This window comes from Sorghum bicolor, chromosome 2, assembly GCF_000003195.3.
Source record: "Sorghum bicolor cultivar BTx623 chromosome 2, Sorghum_bicolor_NCBIv3, whole genome shotgun sequence".
Classification (NCBI taxonomy): Eukaryota; Viridiplantae; Streptophyta; class Magnoliopsida; order Poales; family Poaceae; genus Sorghum; species Sorghum bicolor.
The window spans coordinates 13999024-14021199 of NC_012871.2; the positions used below are offsets into that span (position 1 = coordinate 13999024).

Here is a 22176-nt window from a genome sequence, read left to right on the forward strand (position 1 = left end):
CAGTCGTCGGCGAATGGAGGTTGGGGGTGGTCGTGGTAGACTCAGAGCGCAGGATACGAATGGATCGGATCCTCCGCTACGCCGCCCGGGCACCGCCGAACCTCTGCTCAGGTGCTCATCACGCGCAGGGCCCACCTACATAGGTGCTAGAACTACGGCCCAATAAAACCCCTCCGGCCAGTTTCAGGCCTAGTAGAAGCCTATGCTTTCGGGCCCGCAAGCACAACCCAGTAGAAGCCTATGTTTTTCTATAATTAATTAGATTAATTATAGCTACAGTTTCTATGATCCACTTGTAATAAAATTTATATGTTGAACTAATTATTCTATGTTTAAGTTATAATAAAAATTTCATACTCATTGGATCATGTATTACTTAGTTATAGATTTATTTAGGTTTATACATGTTAAATCTTAATAAATCTATAACTAAGTTATACATATAAATTTTTTTTCACAATTTAAACATATAATAATTAGCCCAACATAAAAAAATTTCACCACAATTAGACCATACAAATTATAGTTATGAATTATTCTAATTAATTATAGAAAACATAGATCTAAAGCTACAACAAAAACTTTGTACTAAAATATACAATATTATATATTCACTGCGTAGATCTACTTATCTGGAGCCCAACAAAATCAGATTTACTATTTTATGAATTTTATGTGATTTACTATAATTTTACAAATATTCAGCCGAAATAAATAAAAATGAAAAAGACAAAATTGCCTCCAAAACTGCTCATAACCAAATCAGGAATGTAATATATACGGTTTTTAAAGTTGATGTATGTATTTTTTTACCTGATTTTAAAGTTTAGGAAGAAAAACTTTCGCAAAAATTAACGGACCTAAAGTGCATTTCTTCCAAAAATCTTTCCTTATCCTTCTTCCCCTCGCAGCCGGCACTGCTTGGCTGCTAGCCACGCGCTTCTCCTTTTCGCCTTGCAGGCCAACACCAGCATCGCCTTCGCCTCCTACCGGGGCTCGAGGTCCACTGCCGTCTTCGATCGATCGCCCATGGTGTCAGCTCTCACTCCCTCAGCAAAGCCGCTGCCTCACCATCGCCACCCTGCAAAACGAGGTAACTGGACGTATTCCTCATGCTATGTGTGTCAGTCACTCACTCTGTTGCTGCTGATCCAATCCAAGACCTTTAATAATGTTAACTTCTCTCAGGATTACTGGAGTTCCGGAGGGATTGCAGCCGCGCTGTTACATCGAGGGTAAGAATCACCATGCTTATTAGCCAGCAGAATCCCCGCGGCGCCGGCGATGGCGATGGCGCCGGCACGCCTTTGTACCTCGGGATAGACTTCGGAACTTCCGGAGCAAGATACGCCCTCATCGACAAGGAAGGAGCCATCCATTCGGAAGGGAAACGAGCTTACCCTGTTCCTGTAAGAGCATCCACTTTCCATTCCTGACGAGCCATCCAGTGCATCCTTTGATTGGAGAGAGTTGTTGTATAGGCAGGTCGGCGACGCCGCCGCCGCCGCCACGGACTGGGCGAGCTCCTGGCGAGCGGCGCTCTTCCAGCTCCTCGCCGACATCCCGCCCGTCCACCGCCCGTCCATCTCCTCCATCTCCATAGACGGGACCTCGGCCACCACGCTCATCGTCGACAGGTGAATGAACATCAACTTCTCGGACGCGACCGAAACCGGCAAATCTGTGTGTGTCTGACGAATTAACTGTCCGCGACGCCGCCGCAGCGACACCGGGGAGCTTCTCGCCGGCCCGTTCCTCTACAACGAGAGCTTCCCAGACGCGCTGCCCGCCGTGGAGTCGATCGCGCCCGCCAACCACACCGTGTGCTCCGCCTCCTCCACGCTCTGCAAGCTCGTGTCGTGGTGGACCTCGACCACGACCGGCGGCAGTCGTCCGGCGGCGGCGGTGCTGATGCACCAGTCCGACTGGCTCCTCTGGCTCTTGCACGGCCAGTTCAGCGTCTCCGACTACAACAACGCCCTCAAGGTGGGCTACGATCCGGAGCTCCACGCCTACCCGAGCTGGCTGACGTCGCAGCCGTACTCGCGCATGCTGCCTGCTTCCGTCAGAGCACCTGGCACCCCCATTGCTGCACTCAAAGATGACGTGTGCTCACAGTACGGTAATTAAACACACTTGTGTTAACTATAATTTCTCGTTCTTTTAAACCCAAACAATCCAATTATGCATCAATTGTTTCATCCTGTCTTTGGCACGCATGCAGGGTTCTCCAAGAACTGCGTTGTGTGCACCGGAACCACCGACAGCATAGCGGCGTTCCTTGCAGCTCGCAGCAGTGAACCAGGAAGAGCTGTGAGTAGTAGCAGTAATGTAGTGTCACGAACACGGAACACGCACCAAATACAGTGTTGTGTTGTTGGTTTTCTCTTGATCGAATCGAAGAACTAAACTGTAGTAACTGTTAAATGTAATGAAGGTGACGTCGCTGGGTTCAACTCTGGCGATCAAGCTGGTGAGCCAAGTCCGCGTGGACGACGCGAGGTTCGGCGTGTACAGCCACCGCCTGGACGACACGTACTGGCTCGTCGGCGGGGCGTCCAACACCGGGGGAGCCGTGCTCCGGCAGCTCTTCACCGACGACCAGCTCGTGGCGCTGAGCGACCACATCGACCCGGCCGTGCCTTCCACGCTCGACTACTACCCGCTGCCGGCGAAGGGCGAGAGGTTCCCAGTCTCTGATCCCGACATGACGCCGAGGTTGCAGCCCCGCCCAGTGAGCGACGCCGAGTACCTGCACGGCATCCTGGAATCCATCGCGCGAATTGAGGTCCAAATAAAACTTAACTAAACCAATCAAACTCTGTTGATTTTGGCACATCATTAGATTTGAAATTATTAAGCTACTATAAATGTGCTTGCGTTTCTGATTTTTTTTTATGGGTGGATGAACCAGGCCAAGGGGTACAATCTGCTCAAGGAGCTCGGCGCGACGGCTGTGGAGGAAGTGTTCACGGCAGGGGGAGGGGCGCAGAACGACAAGTGGACGGCCATTCGGGAGAGGGTGCTCGGCGTGCCGGTCCGGAAAGCCCAGCAGACTGAGGCAGCCTATGGAGCTGCATTGCTAGCACTCAAGGGCGCCAGCAGCTTAATTAGCTAGCTAGTGTGTCTATTATGCTTTAAAAAAATGATGGCAGATGTTTTCAGAACCTTTCTTGATAGGATTCAGGAGTTGGTGGTGATTCGAGCACGCCGGGCCCAGGTCCAGGTCTAGGGCCCCGTTTAGATTGCTGATAAAAAATTTTTGAGTGTCACATCGGATGTGTCGGAAGGATGTCGGGAGGGATTTTTAGAAACGAATAAAAAAACAAATTACATAGCTCGTTAGGAAACTGCAAGACAAATCTATTAAGCATAATTAATCTGTCATTAGCACATATGGGTTACTGTAGCACTTAAGGCTAATCATGGAGTAACTAGGCTTAAAAGATTTGTCTCGCGATTTTCAACCAAACTGTGTAATTAGTTTATTTTTTATGTATATTTAATGTTCCATGCATGTGTCCAAAGATTCGATAGGATGGATGAAAAAATTTTACGGGGCAAACTAAACACCTAAACACAACGGTGTTTGCGCCGTGATCGAGTGAGACCAGTATGCACGTGTGTGCCTGTGTCCAGAGTGTAGCCAAGCATATATATAAAGATGTATAATGAACAAAACGAATCAATCTAATAATCCTGCAAACAAGGGCCTTGTTTAGTTTCGAAAAGTGAAAAGTTTTCGGTACTGTAGCACTTTCGTTTGTTTGTGACAAATATTATCCAATTATGGAATAACTAAGATCAAAAGATTCGTCTCGTGATTTACAGCTAAACTGTGTAATTAGTTTTTGTTTTCGTCTATATTTAATGTTTCATGCATGTGTCACAAGATTCGATGTGACGGGAAATCTTGAAAACTTTTTGGTTTCTTGGGTGAACTAAACAAGGCCAAGCTCTGTGAATGAGATAGGGGAGAGGGAAGAGATGTTTGGTTTCTTGTGCTAAGGCCTTGTTTAGTTCCCTGAAAATTTTACAAATTTTTTCATATTTTCCGTCACATCGAATCTTTAGACATATGCATAGAGTATTAAATATAAATAAAAATAAAAACTAATTACATAGTTTGGTCGGAATTGACGAGACGAGTCTTTTGAGCCTAGTTAGTCTATGATTGGACAATATTTATCAAATACAAACGAAAATGCTACAGTGTCGATTTGCCAAAATTTTTCGGAACTAAACAAGGCCTAAAAGATGACCTTTAAGCTGATTTTGTCAAGGATAGTGATCGCATCACATCTTCTCTTTGCGGCTGCGGATGAATCATTTGGCATGGCACAGAATGCTATGGCAAAAGCTTATATTCGTCGGCAGCTGGCCTTGTTTAGTTAGTAGAAAATTTTGCAAAAATTTTTACATTCTCCGTCACATCCAATCTTTAGACACATGCATAAAGTATTAAATATAGACGACAATAAAAACTAATTACACAGTTTGATCGGAATTGACGAGACGAATCTTTTGAACCTAGTTAGTTCATAATTAGACAATATTTTTTAAATACAAACAAAGTGCTACAGTGTCAATTTCCCAAATTTTTTCGGACCTAAACAAGGCTGAGGACCCTGCAGATACAGTCCCAAACAACAACCTATTTTTAATTGACTTCAAACCTATAAATCCAAACTATACAATCCCATCTTATCTCCAACTGGTTCAAACCTAAGTCGAAACTCAACCCTTCAGAAGATAAACTCTAGCAAGGGAGGGATGTGTGCTGGACTGCTGGTGCAACATTTACCGCATGCGAATTTGAGCGTGCAAAGCTCACCTGCAGAACTTCTCGAAACAAACCAAACGTAGTATTGCATAGAAAGAATACAATGCTCGTTTTCAAGGAACAAGAACTACCAATTGACTCCATTCATGAGTATTGATTAATCTAATTTACATCAAGAAGCCTTCCTCCAATTACATGTGCTGCTGCTCCCTTGTTCAGTTAACTACAAAAACGGAAAACTATGACACGCGAACACCCCTAGGAGTTTGTACATTGCGTGCGCTCATGCTTGCAGTCTTCAAGAGCCGACGAAACTCATCTAGGCTTATCTTGCCATCTTTGTCAATGTCAGCTTCCTCCAGGAGGGGATCAATAGAACCCTTCATTCCTGTATGCTGTAGACAAGGAGCAAGAGGTCAGCCTGCGACCAGCCTGAAATATGTTAATAATTCAGTTTTTTCTATTACTTAATTATGTATGGGAAACATGAGATGGTCCTTGTAGTCTTAGGTAAGTATTGCAAAGAAAAAACAAGTGACCAAAAGAAAAAAAAGAATAAACTCTGGCAGCTTCCTTAAGATACCATTCTAAGTTCATCAGATGTGATGTAGCCATCTCTGTCAACATCAAATTTATCAAATGCAGCTTGAGACAATGATTTCCACTTCTCAGTATCATGTTCCACCAGCTGATGCATGTGTAGTGTTGCAGCAACAAACTCTTCAAAATCAACTAGCCCATCTGTATTACTGTCAATCTGCTCAATAATGGAATATAAGATATTCAATTTCTGTAAGACACTAAAACTGTAACTCCAATGAAATAATTAACTTTACACAATATGGTGTTGAAAAACATAGCACAAACTATTTCCAGTTCTTCAACAAAATTATGAATGTTTTTAATGTCCGTTTGCACTGAATATTGTTCACAGTTTCGGGAATTTGTAAGTAGTGACCATAGTAACCCAACCAAGGCTGTGTAGTACATAAATCAAACAAACACAAGGAAGTCCAAAGAGGGGTCAGAAACTAGGAAAAACTGCAACACCCACATACACATTAACAAACACCGCACACTGAAAGTAATACATACTTCATTCCAAACAACCAAACCCCAAGAAAGCACGTGAACTTAAAGACCAATCTGTGATATACAGGGTAAACATAAGTAACGTACCGCTTCAATGATCTCTAAAACACGTGGACCCTTTAATCTCCATGGGACATCCTTTGCAAGAGCCTGCACATTGGTGTTGACACCACATCATAATAATTAATGAGTATAAGCTCAGTGATCTGGAACAAAGGTTCTAAAACAAAAGAGAGAATTGTTGTAAAAAAACACAGACAGAATGCAATTATTTATAAGTTTTTTCTGTTTGTGAGATCCAAAGTCACCACATGGAATTTATTTCTTTGTTCTGAGAACATGAAATACAACAGCAAAGCCTTTTGTTCTGAAAACTAGAAATATTTCTCAAATTTCTAGATACATAATGCTGGCTCTGTAAACACTTTTGTATATATAGGTGGATAAAGTGGTAAACTTTGACTGCACAGCATCAACCGATGGAGTAACACAGAAGTCAAAACATACTTTGCAACACTGGTTATTTAAAGCATCAACCTATAGTCAGAAGAACAGCATTCTTTTTTGAAGAAACCTGTTTGCTAGTGATAAAAATAACAGAAGTTAATATTGCCATGCAAAGTCAAAACAATTTTGGAGAAAAAAAACTCATCTGTAGACCAGGAGTGGTTTTAGTGATTACTGGCAGTAAACAGTTTTACAATGGCCGGTTTATACATACGTGTCATGTATAACCATGAAGTTAAGTTTAAAACTACTACACTGGTTTTGACTTAACAAGTTAACAAAATATGTTAAAGTTGACATAGCAACAGACTTCCCCTCTTTTGAACATGGTATAAGTAATCACTGTTAGAGTATATGAGTATTAGGCCCATGAGGCCCATGTATCCCTAACTATATGGCCACCCTGGTTAGGGTTAGCCCAATAATGAAAATCAGACATTCTAACATGGTATCAGCTTAGGGTTTCTTCCTCCCCTGCTCCCCTGCCCACCCCAGCTGCAGCCACCTCTGGCCGGCGCGCCGCCGGCGGCCATGGCCGGCCGGCCTGATCCTCCTCCTCCTCCTTTCTACTTCAACCACTTCCCTCCTCTCCCAACCTCTTCCTGGGCGCAAATCGCGCAGCAGACGCAGCCCAGAGCCGCCGCCCCTGCCTCTACCTCTTCTGGCGCAGCTGCCGGCCTGGCCGCCGGCGCGGCTGCGGCTCTGGCCGCGCGCGCAGGACCGGCGGACGCCGCCAGGATGCGCCGCGCCTCGACCCAGGCGGCGCTCGCGCGGACGGGCTGGCGGATGCGGACGGAGCCGCTTCCGACGTCCACGTCGCGCCGGCGCCCGGGGCAGGCCTTCACGCGACAGCGCCCGGGGCTGGCCTTCAGGCCGCTCTGGCTGGCGACCAGGGCGCGCCCGACGCGGCCACCGCGGCTGCCTACGCCCGGGGTGCCGCTGCTGCCATCGCAGCTGGCCTGGGCATGCCTCCGGACGTCGCCTCTCTGCCTGGGGCTCTGCTCACGGCCTCGAGGCCTCTGCCCAGGGGGCCGGCCCCTGGTCTGGCCGCAGGGACGCGCGCGGGAGCTCCGTCCGCGGCCCCCTTCCCTGCTCCGCCTCCGCCGCCCGTGATGCACAGTCCGGACTCCTCCCTGATCGCCGCTCTCGTCACTGCTCGTGCTGCGGCTGCGGAGGGCCGGGCTCGCGTGCGTGAGGCCGCTCTCGCTTGGGAGCGCGAGCGCGACGCGGCCGACACCTTGGCCCGCCAGATCGCCGAAGCCGAGCAGTTCCTCGGCCTTCCAGCCTCGCCTGACGTCGGGACCACGTCCTCGGGATCGGCTTCGGTCGTCTGGCACGATCCGGCCGACCCCCACGTGGTGCAGCTCCACTACCAGGCTGGGGGCGTCCAGAACATCCGCCTCCTCGTTCCGGTCGTCCTCGAGCCCGAGTCGCCCTCCTACGCTCGCTGGAGGGACTTGGTCCTCCTCACCCTCCGCCGCTACGCCCTCCACGACCACGTCCTCCTCGACACCGCGGGGGTGGTCCCGACCCCCTCGTGGCTACGCCTCGACAGCATCGTCCTCTCCTGGATTCTGGGGACGATCTCCCGGGACCTCCACGACCTCGTCTGCAACACCCCGAGCGCTCGCGAGGCCTGGCTGGCGCTCGAGGGACAGTTCCTGGGCAACGCCGAAGCCCGGGCTCTGCGGCTCGACGCGAGCTTCCGCACCTTCGTCCAGGGCGACCTCTCCGTCAGCGAGTACTGCCGCCAGATGAAGGGTATGGCAGACTCTCTCGGCGACCTCGGCTGGCCCGTGGAGGACCGCATCTTGGTCCTCAACGTTCTCCGCGGGCTCAGTGACCGCTACTCCTACCTCCGGACGTGGATCACCCGGCAGCGGCCCTTCCCCACCTTCCTGCAGGTCCGTGACGACCTTGTCATGGAGGAGCTTACTCAGGGCCTACAGCCTGGGTCCACCTCCGCTCCGGGGTCCTCGTCCTCCTCCTCGACTGCTCTTGCTGCCACTCCTCCACCCCGTCCTGCCACACCACCACAGTCGTCACTTCTGGGTCCTCTTCCCCCCGGGCCGAGCGGGGGTGGGGGGGGGGCCGTGGCGGCCGCCGCCGTCGTGGTGGGGGACGTGGAGCAGGTCGTGGGGGCTCCACGACGCCGCCACCTCCACGTGGTGCACCTTGGCCATCCTACAACAACCCATGGTCAGGGCGCATCTCCATGTGGTCGTTCCAGGCTTCCGGTGGCGAGCCTCGCCCGCCGGCGGCCATGCTCGCGGGTGCTCCCCCGGGGTTCCCCTCAGTGACCCCGTGGGCGGCCCCGTTCCCCGCGTCCTCATGGGCTACTCCACCGGCGACCTTGCCCGGGTCTGCCGGCTGGGACCAGGCGGCCTTCGCGCACTCCTTCAGCACCATGGCCCTGACACCTCCAGTCGGGCTGGAGTGGGTCGCCGACTCTGGGGCTACTTACCACACCACTCCTAACCCCGGTATACTTTCTTCTGTTCACCCTCCTTCTCCATCTCTCCCTTCGTCCATTATGGTTGCTAATGGGTCTTGTCTTCCTGTCACCTCTGTGGGTGCCGCCGGCCCCCATGGTTCCTTTCGTCTTTCTGATGTTCTTGTTGCTCCTTCTATGGTTGACAATCTTCTTTCTATTCGTCGTTTTACAGCTGACAATTCTTGTTCTGTGGAGTTTGACTCTTCTAGTCTTACTGTGAAGGATTTGGCTTCCCGGCGTCCTCTGCTCCGATGTGACAGCACGGGGCCCCTTTACACTCTTTGCTTTCCGGCATCTGCCTCGCCTCCTTCGCCAGTTTTGTCAGCTGCCTTCGCCACCACTACCTCCACTACTTGGCACCCGCGTCTCGGCCATCCTGGACGTGATGCTTTGATGCAGCTTAGTCGTAGTTCCGATATTCGATGTACTCGGGCTCACGATGAGCATTTGTGTCATGCGTGCCAACTGGGCCGTCATGTTCGTCTTCCTTTTTCTAGTTCTTCTCATGCGGCCCACATTTTTTACCTTGTACATTGTGACTTATGGACCTCTCCTGTCATCAGTATTTCTGGATACAAGTACTATCTTGTGGTGGTGGATGATTATTCTCATTATTCCTGGACTTTTCCTTTACGTGCAAAGTCTGATGCTTTCCCCGCGCTTGTCCACTTTTTCGCTTGGGTGTCCACACAGTTCGGCCTCACTATCAAGGCTGTCCAGTGTGACAATGGTCGGAAGTTCGACAACTCCACCTCCCGCGCCTTCTTTCTCTCTCACGGTGTCCAGTTGCGCATGTCTTGCCCGTATACCTCCTCTCAAAACGGCAAGGCTGAGCGCATGATTCGCACCACCAACGACACCGTGCGCACTCTCCTGCTCCAGGCCTCTCTTCCTGCTCGCTTCTGGGCCGAGAGCTTGCACACCTCCACTTACCTCCTTAACCGCCTTCCTTCCGCTGCTTGTCCAGCTCCCACACCTCACCACGCTCTCTTTGGTATCCCTACTCGCTATGATCACCTTCGAGTCTTTGGATGTGCGTGTTACCTCAACACCACCGCCACCGCTCCTCACAAGCTGGCACCCCGTTCGACTCTCTCTGTCTTCCTTGGGTACTCCCCGGATCACAAGGGGTACCGATGCTACGACCTTACCTCTCGTCGAGTCCTCATATCTCGCCATGTGGTGTTCGACGAGTCGATCTTCCCCTTTTCCACCACTACCACTCCTGCTTCCACCTCGGAGCTTGACCTCTCCTCTGTGTTTCCTACTGACCCGGTGGTCGAGCCACCTTTCCCGGTGTTTCCTGCAGGTACTGCTACGTCGCCTGTCGCCCGTGACACCTCGGGGCCTCTACCCTGCCCGGGTCCCGAGGGGTCACCTTCCAGCCCGGCCCCTGCGCCTGACGCGGGTCCCGAGTCGGCACCTTCGACACCGGCCCCACCAGTACGCTTTGCCCAGCCGGTGCGTGTCTACCAGCGACGTGCTCCCGACGTGGGTCCCGGGTCGGCGTCTCCGACTCCGACCCCACCGGCACGTTTCGCCCAGCCGGTGCGCGTCTACCAGCGACGTGCCCGGCTGGCGCCGGTGGCCCCCTCTTCGCCGGGGTCACCTGCGCCACCGGCGACGTCTTCCCCGCCGGCGACACCGACCCTGCCGCCGAGGCACCCAGCTACTCGGGCCGCGACGCCGGTGTACCACCCACCGCTCCTTCACCGACACCCGCGTCATGTTCACCCGATGGTGACGCGACACGCGGCTGGGACCCTGCAGCCCCGGGCTCTTGCGGCGATGCCCGGGGACTCGCAGGTCTCACCGGTACCCTCTTCCGTCCGCGAGGCCTTGCTGGACCCTCACTGGCGCCGCGCGATGGAAGAGGAGTACACTGCCCTCCTCGCCAACCAGACATGGGATCTGGTGCCACGACCGCCGGGCTCCAACATCGTCACCGGCAAGTGGATCTGGACCCACAAGCGCCGGGCTGACGGCACCCTTGAGCGGTACAAGGCTCGCTGGGTTCTCCGGGGCTTCACTCAGCGGCCCGGTGTCGACTACGACGAGACCTTCAGCCCGGTGGTGAAGCCGGCCACCGTCCGCACGGTGCTCTCACTGGCTCTCACGCGCGGGTGGCCCGTGCATCAGCTGGACGTCAAGAATGCCTTCCTACATAGCGTTCTTACTGAGACAGTCTACTGCAGTCAGCCAGCGGGGTTTGTTGACTCTTCTCGTCCTGACATGGTGTGTCGGCTCAACAAGTCTCTCTACGGCCTCAAGCAGGCCCCCCGGGCGTGGAACCATCGGTTTGCTGCTTTTCTACTGACTCTGGGGTTTGTGGAGGCCAAGTCAGATACCTCTCTGTTCATCTATCACCATGGGGCTGAGACTGCATATCTGCTGCTCTATGTTGATGACATTGTCCTCACAGCCTCCACTGAGTCACTCCTTCGGCGGATCATTGCCTCTCTTCAGCAGGAGTTTGCCATGAAGGATCTGGGTGCTCTACATCACTTTCTCGGGGTCACTGTTGAGCCTCACCCTGCTGGATTACTCCTTCACCAGCGGCAGTACACTCTTGATATCCTGGAGAGAGCTGGGATGACTGACTGCAAGCCCTGCTCCACTCCAGTTGACACACAGGGCAAGATCTCGGAGGCTGAGGGTATACCAGTGACAGATCCCACTGCATATCGGAGTCTTGCCGGGGCACTTCAGTACCTCACCTTCACCCGGCCGGATATCACCTATGCAGTTCAGCAGATCTGCCTCCATATGCATGATCCCAGGGAGCCACACCTCACCGCTCTCAAGCGGATCCTACGGTACCTTCGCGGCACAGTCGACTTCGGTCTTCTCCTTCACCGATGGTCGTCTTCCACCGAGCTCGTCGTCTACACCGACGCCGACTAGGCCGGGTGTCCGGACACCCGCCGCTCCACCTCCGGCTACGCCGTCTTCTTAGGCGGCAACCTGGTGTCTTGGTCGTCCAAGCGCCAGCCGGTCATCTCCCGCTCCAGTGCCGAGGCGGAGTACCGTGCTGTCGCCAACGGTATGGCTGAGGCTTCCTGGCTCCGGCAGCTCCTCGCCGAGCTCCACAGCCCTCTCTCCCGGAGCGCACTAGTCTACTGCGACAACGTCAGTGCGGTGTACCTCTCCACCAACCCGGTCCAGCACCAGAGGACCAAGCATGTGGAGATCGATCTACACTTCGTCCGGGACCGGGTCGCTGTCGGCGATGTTCGGGTCCTCCACGTCCCGACCACCTCCCAGTTCGCCGACATCTTCACCAAGGGTCTCCCGTCCTCGACCTTCACCGAGTTCCGTACCAGCCTCAACATCACCAGTGGCTAGTTGTGTCTGTGGGGGGGCTCGTGTGTTGTACCTCTTTTCTTTCGTGTCCAGTCTGCAAACTCCGCTGCGACGGTAGTTCAGACTGCGGGGGGATGTTAGAGTATATGAGTATTAGGCCCATGAGGCTAGGCCCATGAGGCCCATGTATCCCTAACTATATGGCCACCCTGGTTAGGGTTAGCCCAATAATGAAAATCAGACATTCTAACAATCACATCATAGGCAACAGCTGTTTGATGTGCCAGCACATACATGCAAGTACGTAGGACAAATCTGTGGTACCATTGTAATCCCAGTCTGGGTCTTCTTATTATATAATCGGCAGCTTTTCTGCTCGGTTCGTTTAAAAAAAAGGACAAAATAATCCAAAAACTACACCATGAAAAAGAACTTGCAAAAAGTGTACATTTATTATTTCGAGTACTGGCACATGATAATAAGTCTTGTAATGGGCAACAAAATTGGATGTCATAGCAGCAGTGAGACACCACAAGCATGGCTAATCTTGGAGTCAGTCTTTATGTAGTAAGCAGGGAAATTGGGAATTAACTTGGTTTGTCAGAAGAAAAATACAGCTATTCATGTTAACGGTAGATGTAGATCACTTGTATCCTTTCTCGTGAAATAGTTATTTCTTGATCAGATTTGTTTAGGTTGCTAATAATTGCAAACTATGATAACAAAATTACAATTGAGAACCTCATTCTATGTATTCCAGTGAGATGTTAGAAAAAACAGGTATATTAGGAAACAATGTAGCAATGACATCCAACCATAGTTACCTGCTTCAGTTCCTCCAGACTAATCGTTCCATTTTTGTCAACGTCAATAGCGTTGAACTGATCACGCAGATCGGACAGCTCTTCTGAGTTTAATGTAGATGCTAATGCCTACAAAAGTTGTATAAACCATTTGAATCACTGCTAAAATCTCATGAAGTATCCGAAAGCTTTAAAAAATGCAGGCACTTTTAACTTACCCTTAAAGCAAATTGCTTGAAACGACTGTATTTCACAAACTGTCGCATATTATGTAATACTGATATATCCAAGGGTATTTCAGATGCCTTTCCTCCTTCTCTCACCCAATCATGTGCTGAAGAAAAAGCACAAATTAAACAGTAAGTAACTTTAAAACACAATAGTATGATATACCTTAGTCTACAAAAGCACCTTTATTTTTTTCCCCCTGAAAGGACACCTATTGCTCATAACCAATCATAGTAGGTAATACTATACTATGTATCGTCCTAGTTATATATCAATGATATCAATAATAACCTTTGAAAGATTGTAGTTTCCCTTGATGATGTCATCTACTATGCCCAACTTTGAGAAATGACAAAAGGAAGTTTCTGTGGAGGGCCACAACCATTGAAACATGCATATTTTATATCCAGGCAGAAGCCAAGAGCGAAACAAAAACAACCAAATCCCCCTACCCAAACAGGAGAGAGCTAGACAAAGAGTCATTGGCATTAGTTAACAGGATATACTGCACACCCATCATTTTGTCTAACTTTACAACCACTAAATAGAGAGGTGCAATCCCTCGTGCCCATAAATGTATGATTTCTATCCTAAGGGCTAAGGTGACTACTAGTAATGTGGCATTCCCTTTTACATATGATCCATCTGACAGCTGTTCACCTGCCATGTTGCAAGCTCACATCATGGCACTCTTAATAGAGTTGTACTAGGGAAACTAATCATATTAGCAAACTTAATGGTTTCATATTTTTCATGATGGTTCATAGTCACATACATAATGCCTGTGCAGCAGTTAGTCTCACACGGGGATCCTTAACTAGTAATTTTTGTACAAAATCTTTTGCACTCGAAGTAATGTTTGGCCAAGGCTTGCGGCGGAAATCTGGCTTGTTTTTTAAGACCTGCAGTGAAAAAAATAGCAAAGTTGGTACAAGATAATCAGACAAGTCATAAGTCATAACTACAAGCAGACACTAGCTGAGTATACAAAAATATTCATTCTTTTATCAATGCAAAGATGATGCTTAGGACTGCTTTCATTGTTTTGTTAGTGCATTAGAGCTAGGAGAAAAGAGATGAATGAGGATTCTGTACACCTATATTAGCTGTCACCAAGGATTGTTTGTTCCAAACATTTATCAGATAATGCATGCTTGGATTCAGACAAGTCTTGATTTTCCATGGTTGCACAAGTTTAGGAAGAGAAGAGAATTTAAGCTTGATCTCGTTGTTAACACATCATGAGAACTTGTAACCCCAAAAGATCGTTTGTCCTAATTTTTATTCACGTGTTCCCTATACTCATCCTATAAATTTGTGTCAGTAACACCCTTGGAAGTCCATTGTTTTTATTTGGCATTGCTATTACGGATTAGGAATGTTGATGCTCACTTTCAGTATAGTTGAAAGTTCCCTTCCACAAAATACCACTAAAATATCTGGTTATTTTTAGATACCCACTGAAGGTTCCCACTATTCAGCTAAGAAACACTCCATCCGTCCAAAAAGAAGTTGACAGAGAATGCAGCAGAGAGGAGTGTTGGGAGAAGTTCTGTGAGTGTAGTCATAAAGCAAAAGGGTAATAGAGCCCTTTGCAATCCTCTTCTGATGTAGAAAAATGAAAGATAAAACAAATATCTTGGTTTTGCAAGATCATGGGAACTTTATGTGGATCAAAATCAACTAGGCCATATGCGTCCTATTTTGCCAATCTCTCCGTAAGATAGAGCACATAGAATTTTTGTGAAGACACAAATACCTGTTTTTGTGTTCAATATTACTATGTTGTACAATAAACTACACATCGAAATATAAACCACATATTTTATCTTTATAGAAGTTAGCCTATCTGACAACATAAACCATAAACTTAAAACAAAACTAGACCAACCTAGTAGGAACTAGGGGGCATTTTATAATAAGAAAATAGCCACACAAATTCGCCTCGATGAGGACTTACCTGGGTGGTCAACAGAACTAGCTCAGCTTCCTTAAACCATAAACTTTTACATGGAATAGATTTTTCATTCATATTAAATTAGCAATTAGGATAATGATCTCAAAGCAATGTGTCAACGTTGAAGAACTAAAGAAAATTAATTAAAATGGGACATGCAAAGAAAGCGCTTTTATATATATACAGAATATTGATAGCTTAGGCTGTTAACCTCTTTAAATATCCCATCTTCAGTTTTGTCCCAGAAAGGTCGTCTTCCACACAGCAAAATATAGGTTATAACACCTATACTCCAAACATCGGATTCTGGCCCTGACTTGCGTTTGAGTACTTCTGGTGCTACATAGTAGGCACTTCCGACAATGTCACGGAATTGCCGCCCTGTGAGTGTATACAACAATAGTTAAGTGTAACCTTACATACTGTGAAAGTCAAACAGGGAAAACTACAGATCATGAAGTTAAAAACATGTGCATGCACACACCTGGTTTTATGAAGTCTGAAAGACCAAAATCTGTAGCCTTAAGGGGCGAGTCCTCCTTTGTTGATTTGAATAGGAAGTTCTACACACCAGTAAGATTATTAGCTACTCCTTTCAGTAAAAAATATTAGCAACTGCTATTGATGATAGGATTCCATGTTCCATCTTATAGTTTGAGAGTATACCTCAGGTTTCATGTCCCGATGAACCAAACCATGCAGGTGGCACTCAGCTGCAACCTTGAGCATCTGTCGGACAACTACCGCAGCATCTTTCTCACTATAACGGCTATCTTTCCTGTTCAGGCACAAAATATGAATTCCAGCATAAGATGCCTTCTAGATACATCAGAACAAAGGCACTAGTAAATAAAGGGTGTAAACACAGCATAGGAGACTGATGTCTTCTCTTCTAAAAGAAGTTTGGAAGTGACTAGGATGTCCCATCTCAATACATCAGCAATGCTAGACATCCATATTAAGAAACTTCTTATCATATGGGGACTGTTGCCATGTTTCAACATGCAGTGTCAATATAAGACAGAGAGAGGAATCAAATTGTATGGCTATATCTAGTGGGCTCAGTATCTGGACGATACTATCTCATAAGAACAAACTAATGCCTCTATGTTCTAGTCCAACCAAAATTACCAGACTATCAGAATAACAAAAAAAAGTTCAAGAAATATTCTGGAATCAACTCTGAAACGAGAAATGACACATAAAAGAAACACTTAGTGAACAAAAGAAAAGGTAAATACTTAGCTTGATATTGAAATATACTTCATATAAGTTAACAGAGAAAGAACACAAAATGCAATACTTGTGCAACAAGGGTAAGATAAGAGCTGTCACAGACATCCAAATATTATGATATTTCTTACTTGGCTAATATCCGATCAAGTAGCTCGCCACCCTCGCATAATCTGACACAATGAACAAATCAATGGAAGTCAGATATTTAATTAGCTTGTACAGATTTCAGGCTGAGGTAAAATTAAAAAAAAAATCCCCTCGTCCGCCCATAAACCAAAGCACAGGTCTAAGGCCCGTCCCAATTCTCACTTGGGCAACAGATTCCGCTGTGTAAGGGTGGGGCGGGGTTTCAGGGGGTTTTCTCGCCTGGTGAGAAGGTCTTCTTCTTATTGGAATGCTGTGGGGGCAGTCATACCCCCTCAGGTCGAGTTTTAATTAGCTTGTACAGTGAGAAATTCAGGAAAGCATCACAATTGCTTGCACACAAACCTAATATGCCCTTTTGTCCTGAGTTCTCTATAAATCAAACCAGCATTATCATAGAATTTCTCCAAACATATGATGTTATTCGATTTGGAATATGATGTCACAGACTCATGTCATCAAACTCCCAACTGGCCGGGGCCTTATTATGAATTTATGATAAGTCCTCCGTATCAGTTATGGAAAAGTTTCTGACAGAAGGATAACTAAAAAACTTCTATAGACCACTCAAGTCATACTTGATTGGGTTTCCTACGGAATCCATGGTGGTTTAGTATTCACATAAACCAACTTATAAACGAAACTTGAAAGAATACAAGAAGAATGAGAGATTTTCCATAACTTACTCCATGACTATATAAACATAGTTGTCATCTTCGAATGCATTGTAAAAGTGTACAACATTTTCGTGACCTTGTAATGCCTTCAATATTTTAACTTCTCGCTTTACGTCTTCAACAGCGACAGGAAGGACCATCTGCAGGGAAAATACCTCATTTGTGTCAAGTTAATTCTGTACACTATATTTTAAAATAGGAGTTAATTCTGACTTTTCTTGATATTATGAACAAATTACACTCGCTATGATGCACTGATATTGAATACGCAGAGGAACAGATGTGGACCAACATGTGGCCACTAAGGCCGAGGATCATTTTTGGAAGTGTTACTATTACGTTTCTGATACAGCTTATTTCATTACAGATAAAAGAATTATCAGTTATCCTCATTTGGACAAAAGTGATGAAAACCAAATATGGCATTACTGTTACTTTAAAGAAGAGCTGTGAAAGGCCAAAGCAGAGCTGCCATTGGCCATGATGTGCTCATCAATAAGTTTTGTAACACTGACACAATTTGTGACACTGAGAAACCAGAACCAAACCATCAGTCGTAATCTCTGTAGCTTCCATGGCTGCTCATTAGTAGATCTAACTTGCTCATGCTATCTAATCCAAAGGTGAGGAGCTCTCCTACGTGTTGCCCAAATTAGCAGATATATGTACAGTAGCCCCAAATAAGTCAGCATGTCTTTTTCTTTCTTTTTTTTTTTTTGATTTGAGGGCAAGTCAGCATAGATGTCTTTATTTGAGATTCCTGTTTCTGCTGATTCGCCAGGTGCAGTGCAGTGCAGTGTCCCGAGGCAATTGGCATTTGGCAACTTGTGCCAACAACTTCGCCAAAGCTACCGCACTCGTGGTAAACGAGAAGCAGCTCCAGCTGGCGTGACACAGCATAAGGAGAACTCAGGCCTGGCCCACCCGTCAGCCAGCCAGCAACAGGAGACGCTCGTTCCCCCGTAACGGAAATGAGAAAAAGACCAATGAAGGCTCGGTCGCCGGCGAGCGGAGCACGAGTAGCAGTACCTTGTTCTTGTCGATGCGCTTGACGGCGACGCGCTCGGAGGAGGCGCGATCGACGGCGGCGAAGGTGTAGCCGAACTGGCCGTGGCCCAGCAGCTTCCCGAGCGAGTAGCGCGCCTCGAAGTCCTTGTCGTAGCCGAAGTCGGTCCGCTTCCCGCACGCGACGATCCCGCGCCCCTTCTTCGCGGCCGCGGCCGCGGCGTCACCCGCGGCTGCGGCGCCGGGGTCGGAGGCGGCCCGGGCGGCGGTGCAGGAGGAGCAGAGGCCCATCGTCAGCGGCTCCTCCCGGTGCCCCCGCAACCATCAATGGTGTAGGGGATTCGGGGGTCAAAGGAGGAGGAGACTTTTTTGTAGCTCTCCCTCTTTCTCTCTCTCTTCTTCACTGGTGCGGTGCGGTGGCGATGTCGTCGCCGCCTCCGCAGCTCCGCCTGGTCTCACGAGTCACGAGTAATGAAAAAAAATGGCGGTGGCTGCGCGACTTGGCCCGCGGCGGCGCCTTGGCTGCCCGTCAGGATGACGCTGTGGGGACGGGAGGGAGCGGGCCCGCGTGTCGGTGGGTGGGCTGGTCGAGGGGGCGGGTGAGGTGGGTTGGGTGGGGGAGGGTGCGCGGTGACGTGGCGGGGAAATGGGGAGGAAAGAAAGGCGACGCGATTTGGTGCGCGGGTGTTGGTGACCTGGTGGTACCGTGTTGGACTCCCCGGTCGGGTCCCGCCACGCGGAGAGTGTTCTTTTTTTTTCCCATTTTCTTTTAATAAGTGTTTAAGAGTAACATGCTGTTTTTGCACACACTGACCTCTCTAAACTTAGTTCTTATTTTTTTAGTCCTATTGTTAGCAAATTATACATCCAGCCTTCTAAACTTGTCATATTTATCTTAATCTCGATACTTACAAATTGCACACTCATCTTATTGCATCATCCCAATCCAAGCATCCCACACTAGCGGCATGTTTGATTCCCCTTGCTAAATTTTAGCCAAGTAAACTTTATTCACTTTAGTAGGTAAACTTCTAAACACACTGACTAAAAAAGAAGCTAAAATAGTTTATGCCTTGTTTAGTTTCCACCGAAATCCAAAAAGTTTTCAAGATTCTCCATCATATCGAATCTTGCGGCACATGCATGAAGCACTAAATATAGACGAAAACAAAAACTAATTACACAGTTTGTCTGTAAATCGCGAGACGAATCTTTTAACCCTAGTTAGTCTATAATTGGACAATATTTGTCACAAACAAACGAAAGTGCTACAGTAGCTAAATCCAAAAAATTTCACATCTAAACAAGGCCTTAGTCTCACTAGTCACCCAAAAATAGCTAAAATAATTTTAGTTGGCTAAAATTTAGCAAGAAAACCAAACATGACCTAGGTTTATTCAACTATATTTTAATATGATTCTACTGTACGTTCTAGGACCTAAACCAAGCTAACCCGCAGGGACAATGGGTTATGTGTGTTGGTCTTGCTGGTTTGCCATTTTCACCAAGTCATGGGCATACAACGGCAGCGAGTGATGAGCACGTGAAGAGCGAGGAGTTGCGGCCTGAGATGGAGGAGAAGATCGTGCGAACAAGCAACTATGTGTCCTAGCAAGAAACTCACTCGATGAAATGACGATGATGAAGTTGTAGCTCTATATCAATCCCTTTGTCATGGCTCCTAACGACATCAACGACACCACCACTGCCATCGATGAGGATGTGGAGGGGGAGGAGCTATGGTGTGTGGTGGACAAGAAGATCGCAATGGATGCATCGCTGGGGTGGGAACACGAGGCCATGGCAATGAAGCACGTGCTGGAAGAGGCCGCCCCACACGTGTTAGGGAGCCATGGTCAACCTCAAGAATGCGAGCTCGTAGATCAAACATAGTTGCAATAGTTTTGCTAGAAACTAAATGTAACTCGTATGAAACCGCACTTATGGTTTGGGCCAGGTGCTTTCATGGGCAATAGGTTTGGAACCAACCCGATGAATAGGCCCACCTTGCACGTCACTCTCCTCGCCCCACATGTTGCATGCTCATGCCTCATCACTTCATGCAACCACTCTGCGTAGCATCGCGTTCGCGCTGTCACCCCATGCCTACATGCACTACAATGCCGCTGTGTTGCCACACCCATGCTACTACACTAGGACTTGTTGTGTTTGCCACGTTGTGCATTGCACTCTCCCTACCATGCTGCAACGACGTGCCTACACATCCACACTACCATGATGTGCCTCGCCCACCCACGATGGTGTAGGCACATACGTCTACACATGAGATGAGCTCATCACAGCGGGAGACGATGAAGGAAGGCCAGGAGGTGAGCGAATGCAAAGAGATGGCAATCATGAGAGGCAGTAGTGTGGAGACAAGAGAGAGTGTGATGATATCGATGTTGAGTGCAACTACCATAGGACTAGGCCCAGTGTCGATGCAGGAATGAGTTGAGCAAGAACAAAACTAGGAGAGACACCATGATGAATACTTAGAGGGTCTAGCATAGAAGTGTGGCTATGGCAGGGCGGCCGTGGTAAGCACGACACGCCCATGTAAGTGAGCAGACGTATGCGGTGTAATGGATGAGGACGTCATGATGCGGGAGTTAGAAGGGACAACCTTAGACAAGTTTAGGAAACCAAATATACAATTTACATCGAGGACTGTTCGTTGGTCTGAAAAGTCACGGCTGAAAGTATTATTCGCTAATTTATCGTGAGAGAAAAATACTAGTAGAAAAAGTACGACTTATAAAACAAGCGAACAGGCTCCACGAGTTAAATATGCAATTTGGACTTCCATTGCAATTCAGAAATCAACTTTAGAGTTGACTGAAACACGCATTTAACTCCTCTAGAAATTGTCAATCGTCGATCCCGGTTTGAACACATCATCTGTATTTTGGTACACGAATTTCTCTGTTCCCTCGTGGAGGTTTGTACATTACAGGACTTGTTTTCCTTCGTATGATTTTGTCCGTGCAAGCTTTTGAAGGATACCACGATACAGAAGCTAATTTGTTCAAGCTTATATCTTTCTTCCAATAGAAAAATTATTCCTTTCAGTATTTTTGGGAAGAAAAATAATATTTTCCATATGTTGTACCATGTACGAATTGCACTGATATTTTAACTAGTGCAGAAATAGAAAGGTTCGAAACTCTTAACTCTTCTCAGTGGAACAAAGCCCAGTTTTGCTCCTTGTTTTGTTTATTATCTGAGACCACTTACCCTTTGTTTACTTGCAAAACCGACAAATGTCTCCAACCACGTGCTAAAGGACGAAAGGAGGCTGCAAGCAGCGGATCTCAGATCTAAGGTTTAAAAATGAATGTGCTATTTGGTTTGAGAGCCACCTCATTTTAGATATGATTTTTTATAAAGGACTTTTTTTATTAAGATCTGTTTGGTACAGCTCACAACAGCTGCATGAGCTGTTGTGAGCTGTTTTTTTTTGCCAAACACTTATTTCTAAAACAGTTTCAGGAGTGAAGCTGTTTTTCCTCTCCTCTCACAAAGACATGAGTTGAGATGAAGCTGAAAAAATAGTTTATTGCAACTATCTCCCTCATTTCTCTCTCTCAACTATGCATGAAGTAGTTGGTGAAGCTATTTTACCAAACATTTTTTTTCTAAAACAGCTCATCTTTATCTAGAAAGTTGTTCATAAAGCTATTTTCTAAAAAACAGTTTTACTATTGAAGTTGAGCTATGCCAAACAAGCCCTTAATCTCAGTCAAACATCTCAATAAAATATACTGTAGTAATAGCACTATAAAATTACTCTGGCCACTACGCACATGTGTACACACGGCCAGAGACAATAAAAGAAAAAAATTAAAGGCATATTCCATCCACCAATATTAACACTTCGATGGTGATGCAACCTCTTCAAATGCAACGCTTTCAAAAAGAACATGACAGTCGCACACTATCATTGC

At 47.5% G+C, this 22176-nt stretch overlaps 2 protein-coding genes across 2 annotated transcripts; one reads left to right on the forward strand and one right to left on the reverse strand.

Moving 5' to 3' along the window:
* LOC8057327 (xylulose kinase) lies at positions 903-3337 on the forward strand. The gene is made up of 7 exons (XM_002459701.2): positions 903-1093; positions 1189-1409; positions 1486-1637; positions 1725-2122; positions 2225-2313; positions 2438-2788; positions 2915-3337. The coding sequence occupies exons 1-7, from the start codon at positions 1030-1032 to the stop codon at positions 3116-3118; spliced, it is 1479 nt and encodes a 492-aa protein (XP_002459746.2). The 5' UTR covers positions 903-1029; the 3' UTR covers positions 3119-3337.
* LOC8057328 (calcium-dependent protein kinase 18) lies at positions 4844-18720 on the reverse strand. Its single transcript, XM_002461836.2, has 12 exons — positions 18254-18720; positions 17234-17364; positions 16532-16573; positions 15834-15945; positions 15652-15730; positions 15379-15548; positions 13986-14112; positions 13201-13316; positions 13004-13111; positions 5963-6025; positions 5367-5540; positions 4844-5178 (listed from the first exon to the last, which is right to left on the reverse strand). Exons 1-12 carry the CDS (start codon positions 18518-18520, stop codon positions 5023-5025), a joined length of 1545 nt encoding a protein of 514 aa, XP_002461881.1. The 5' UTR covers positions 18521-18720; the 3' UTR covers positions 4844-5022.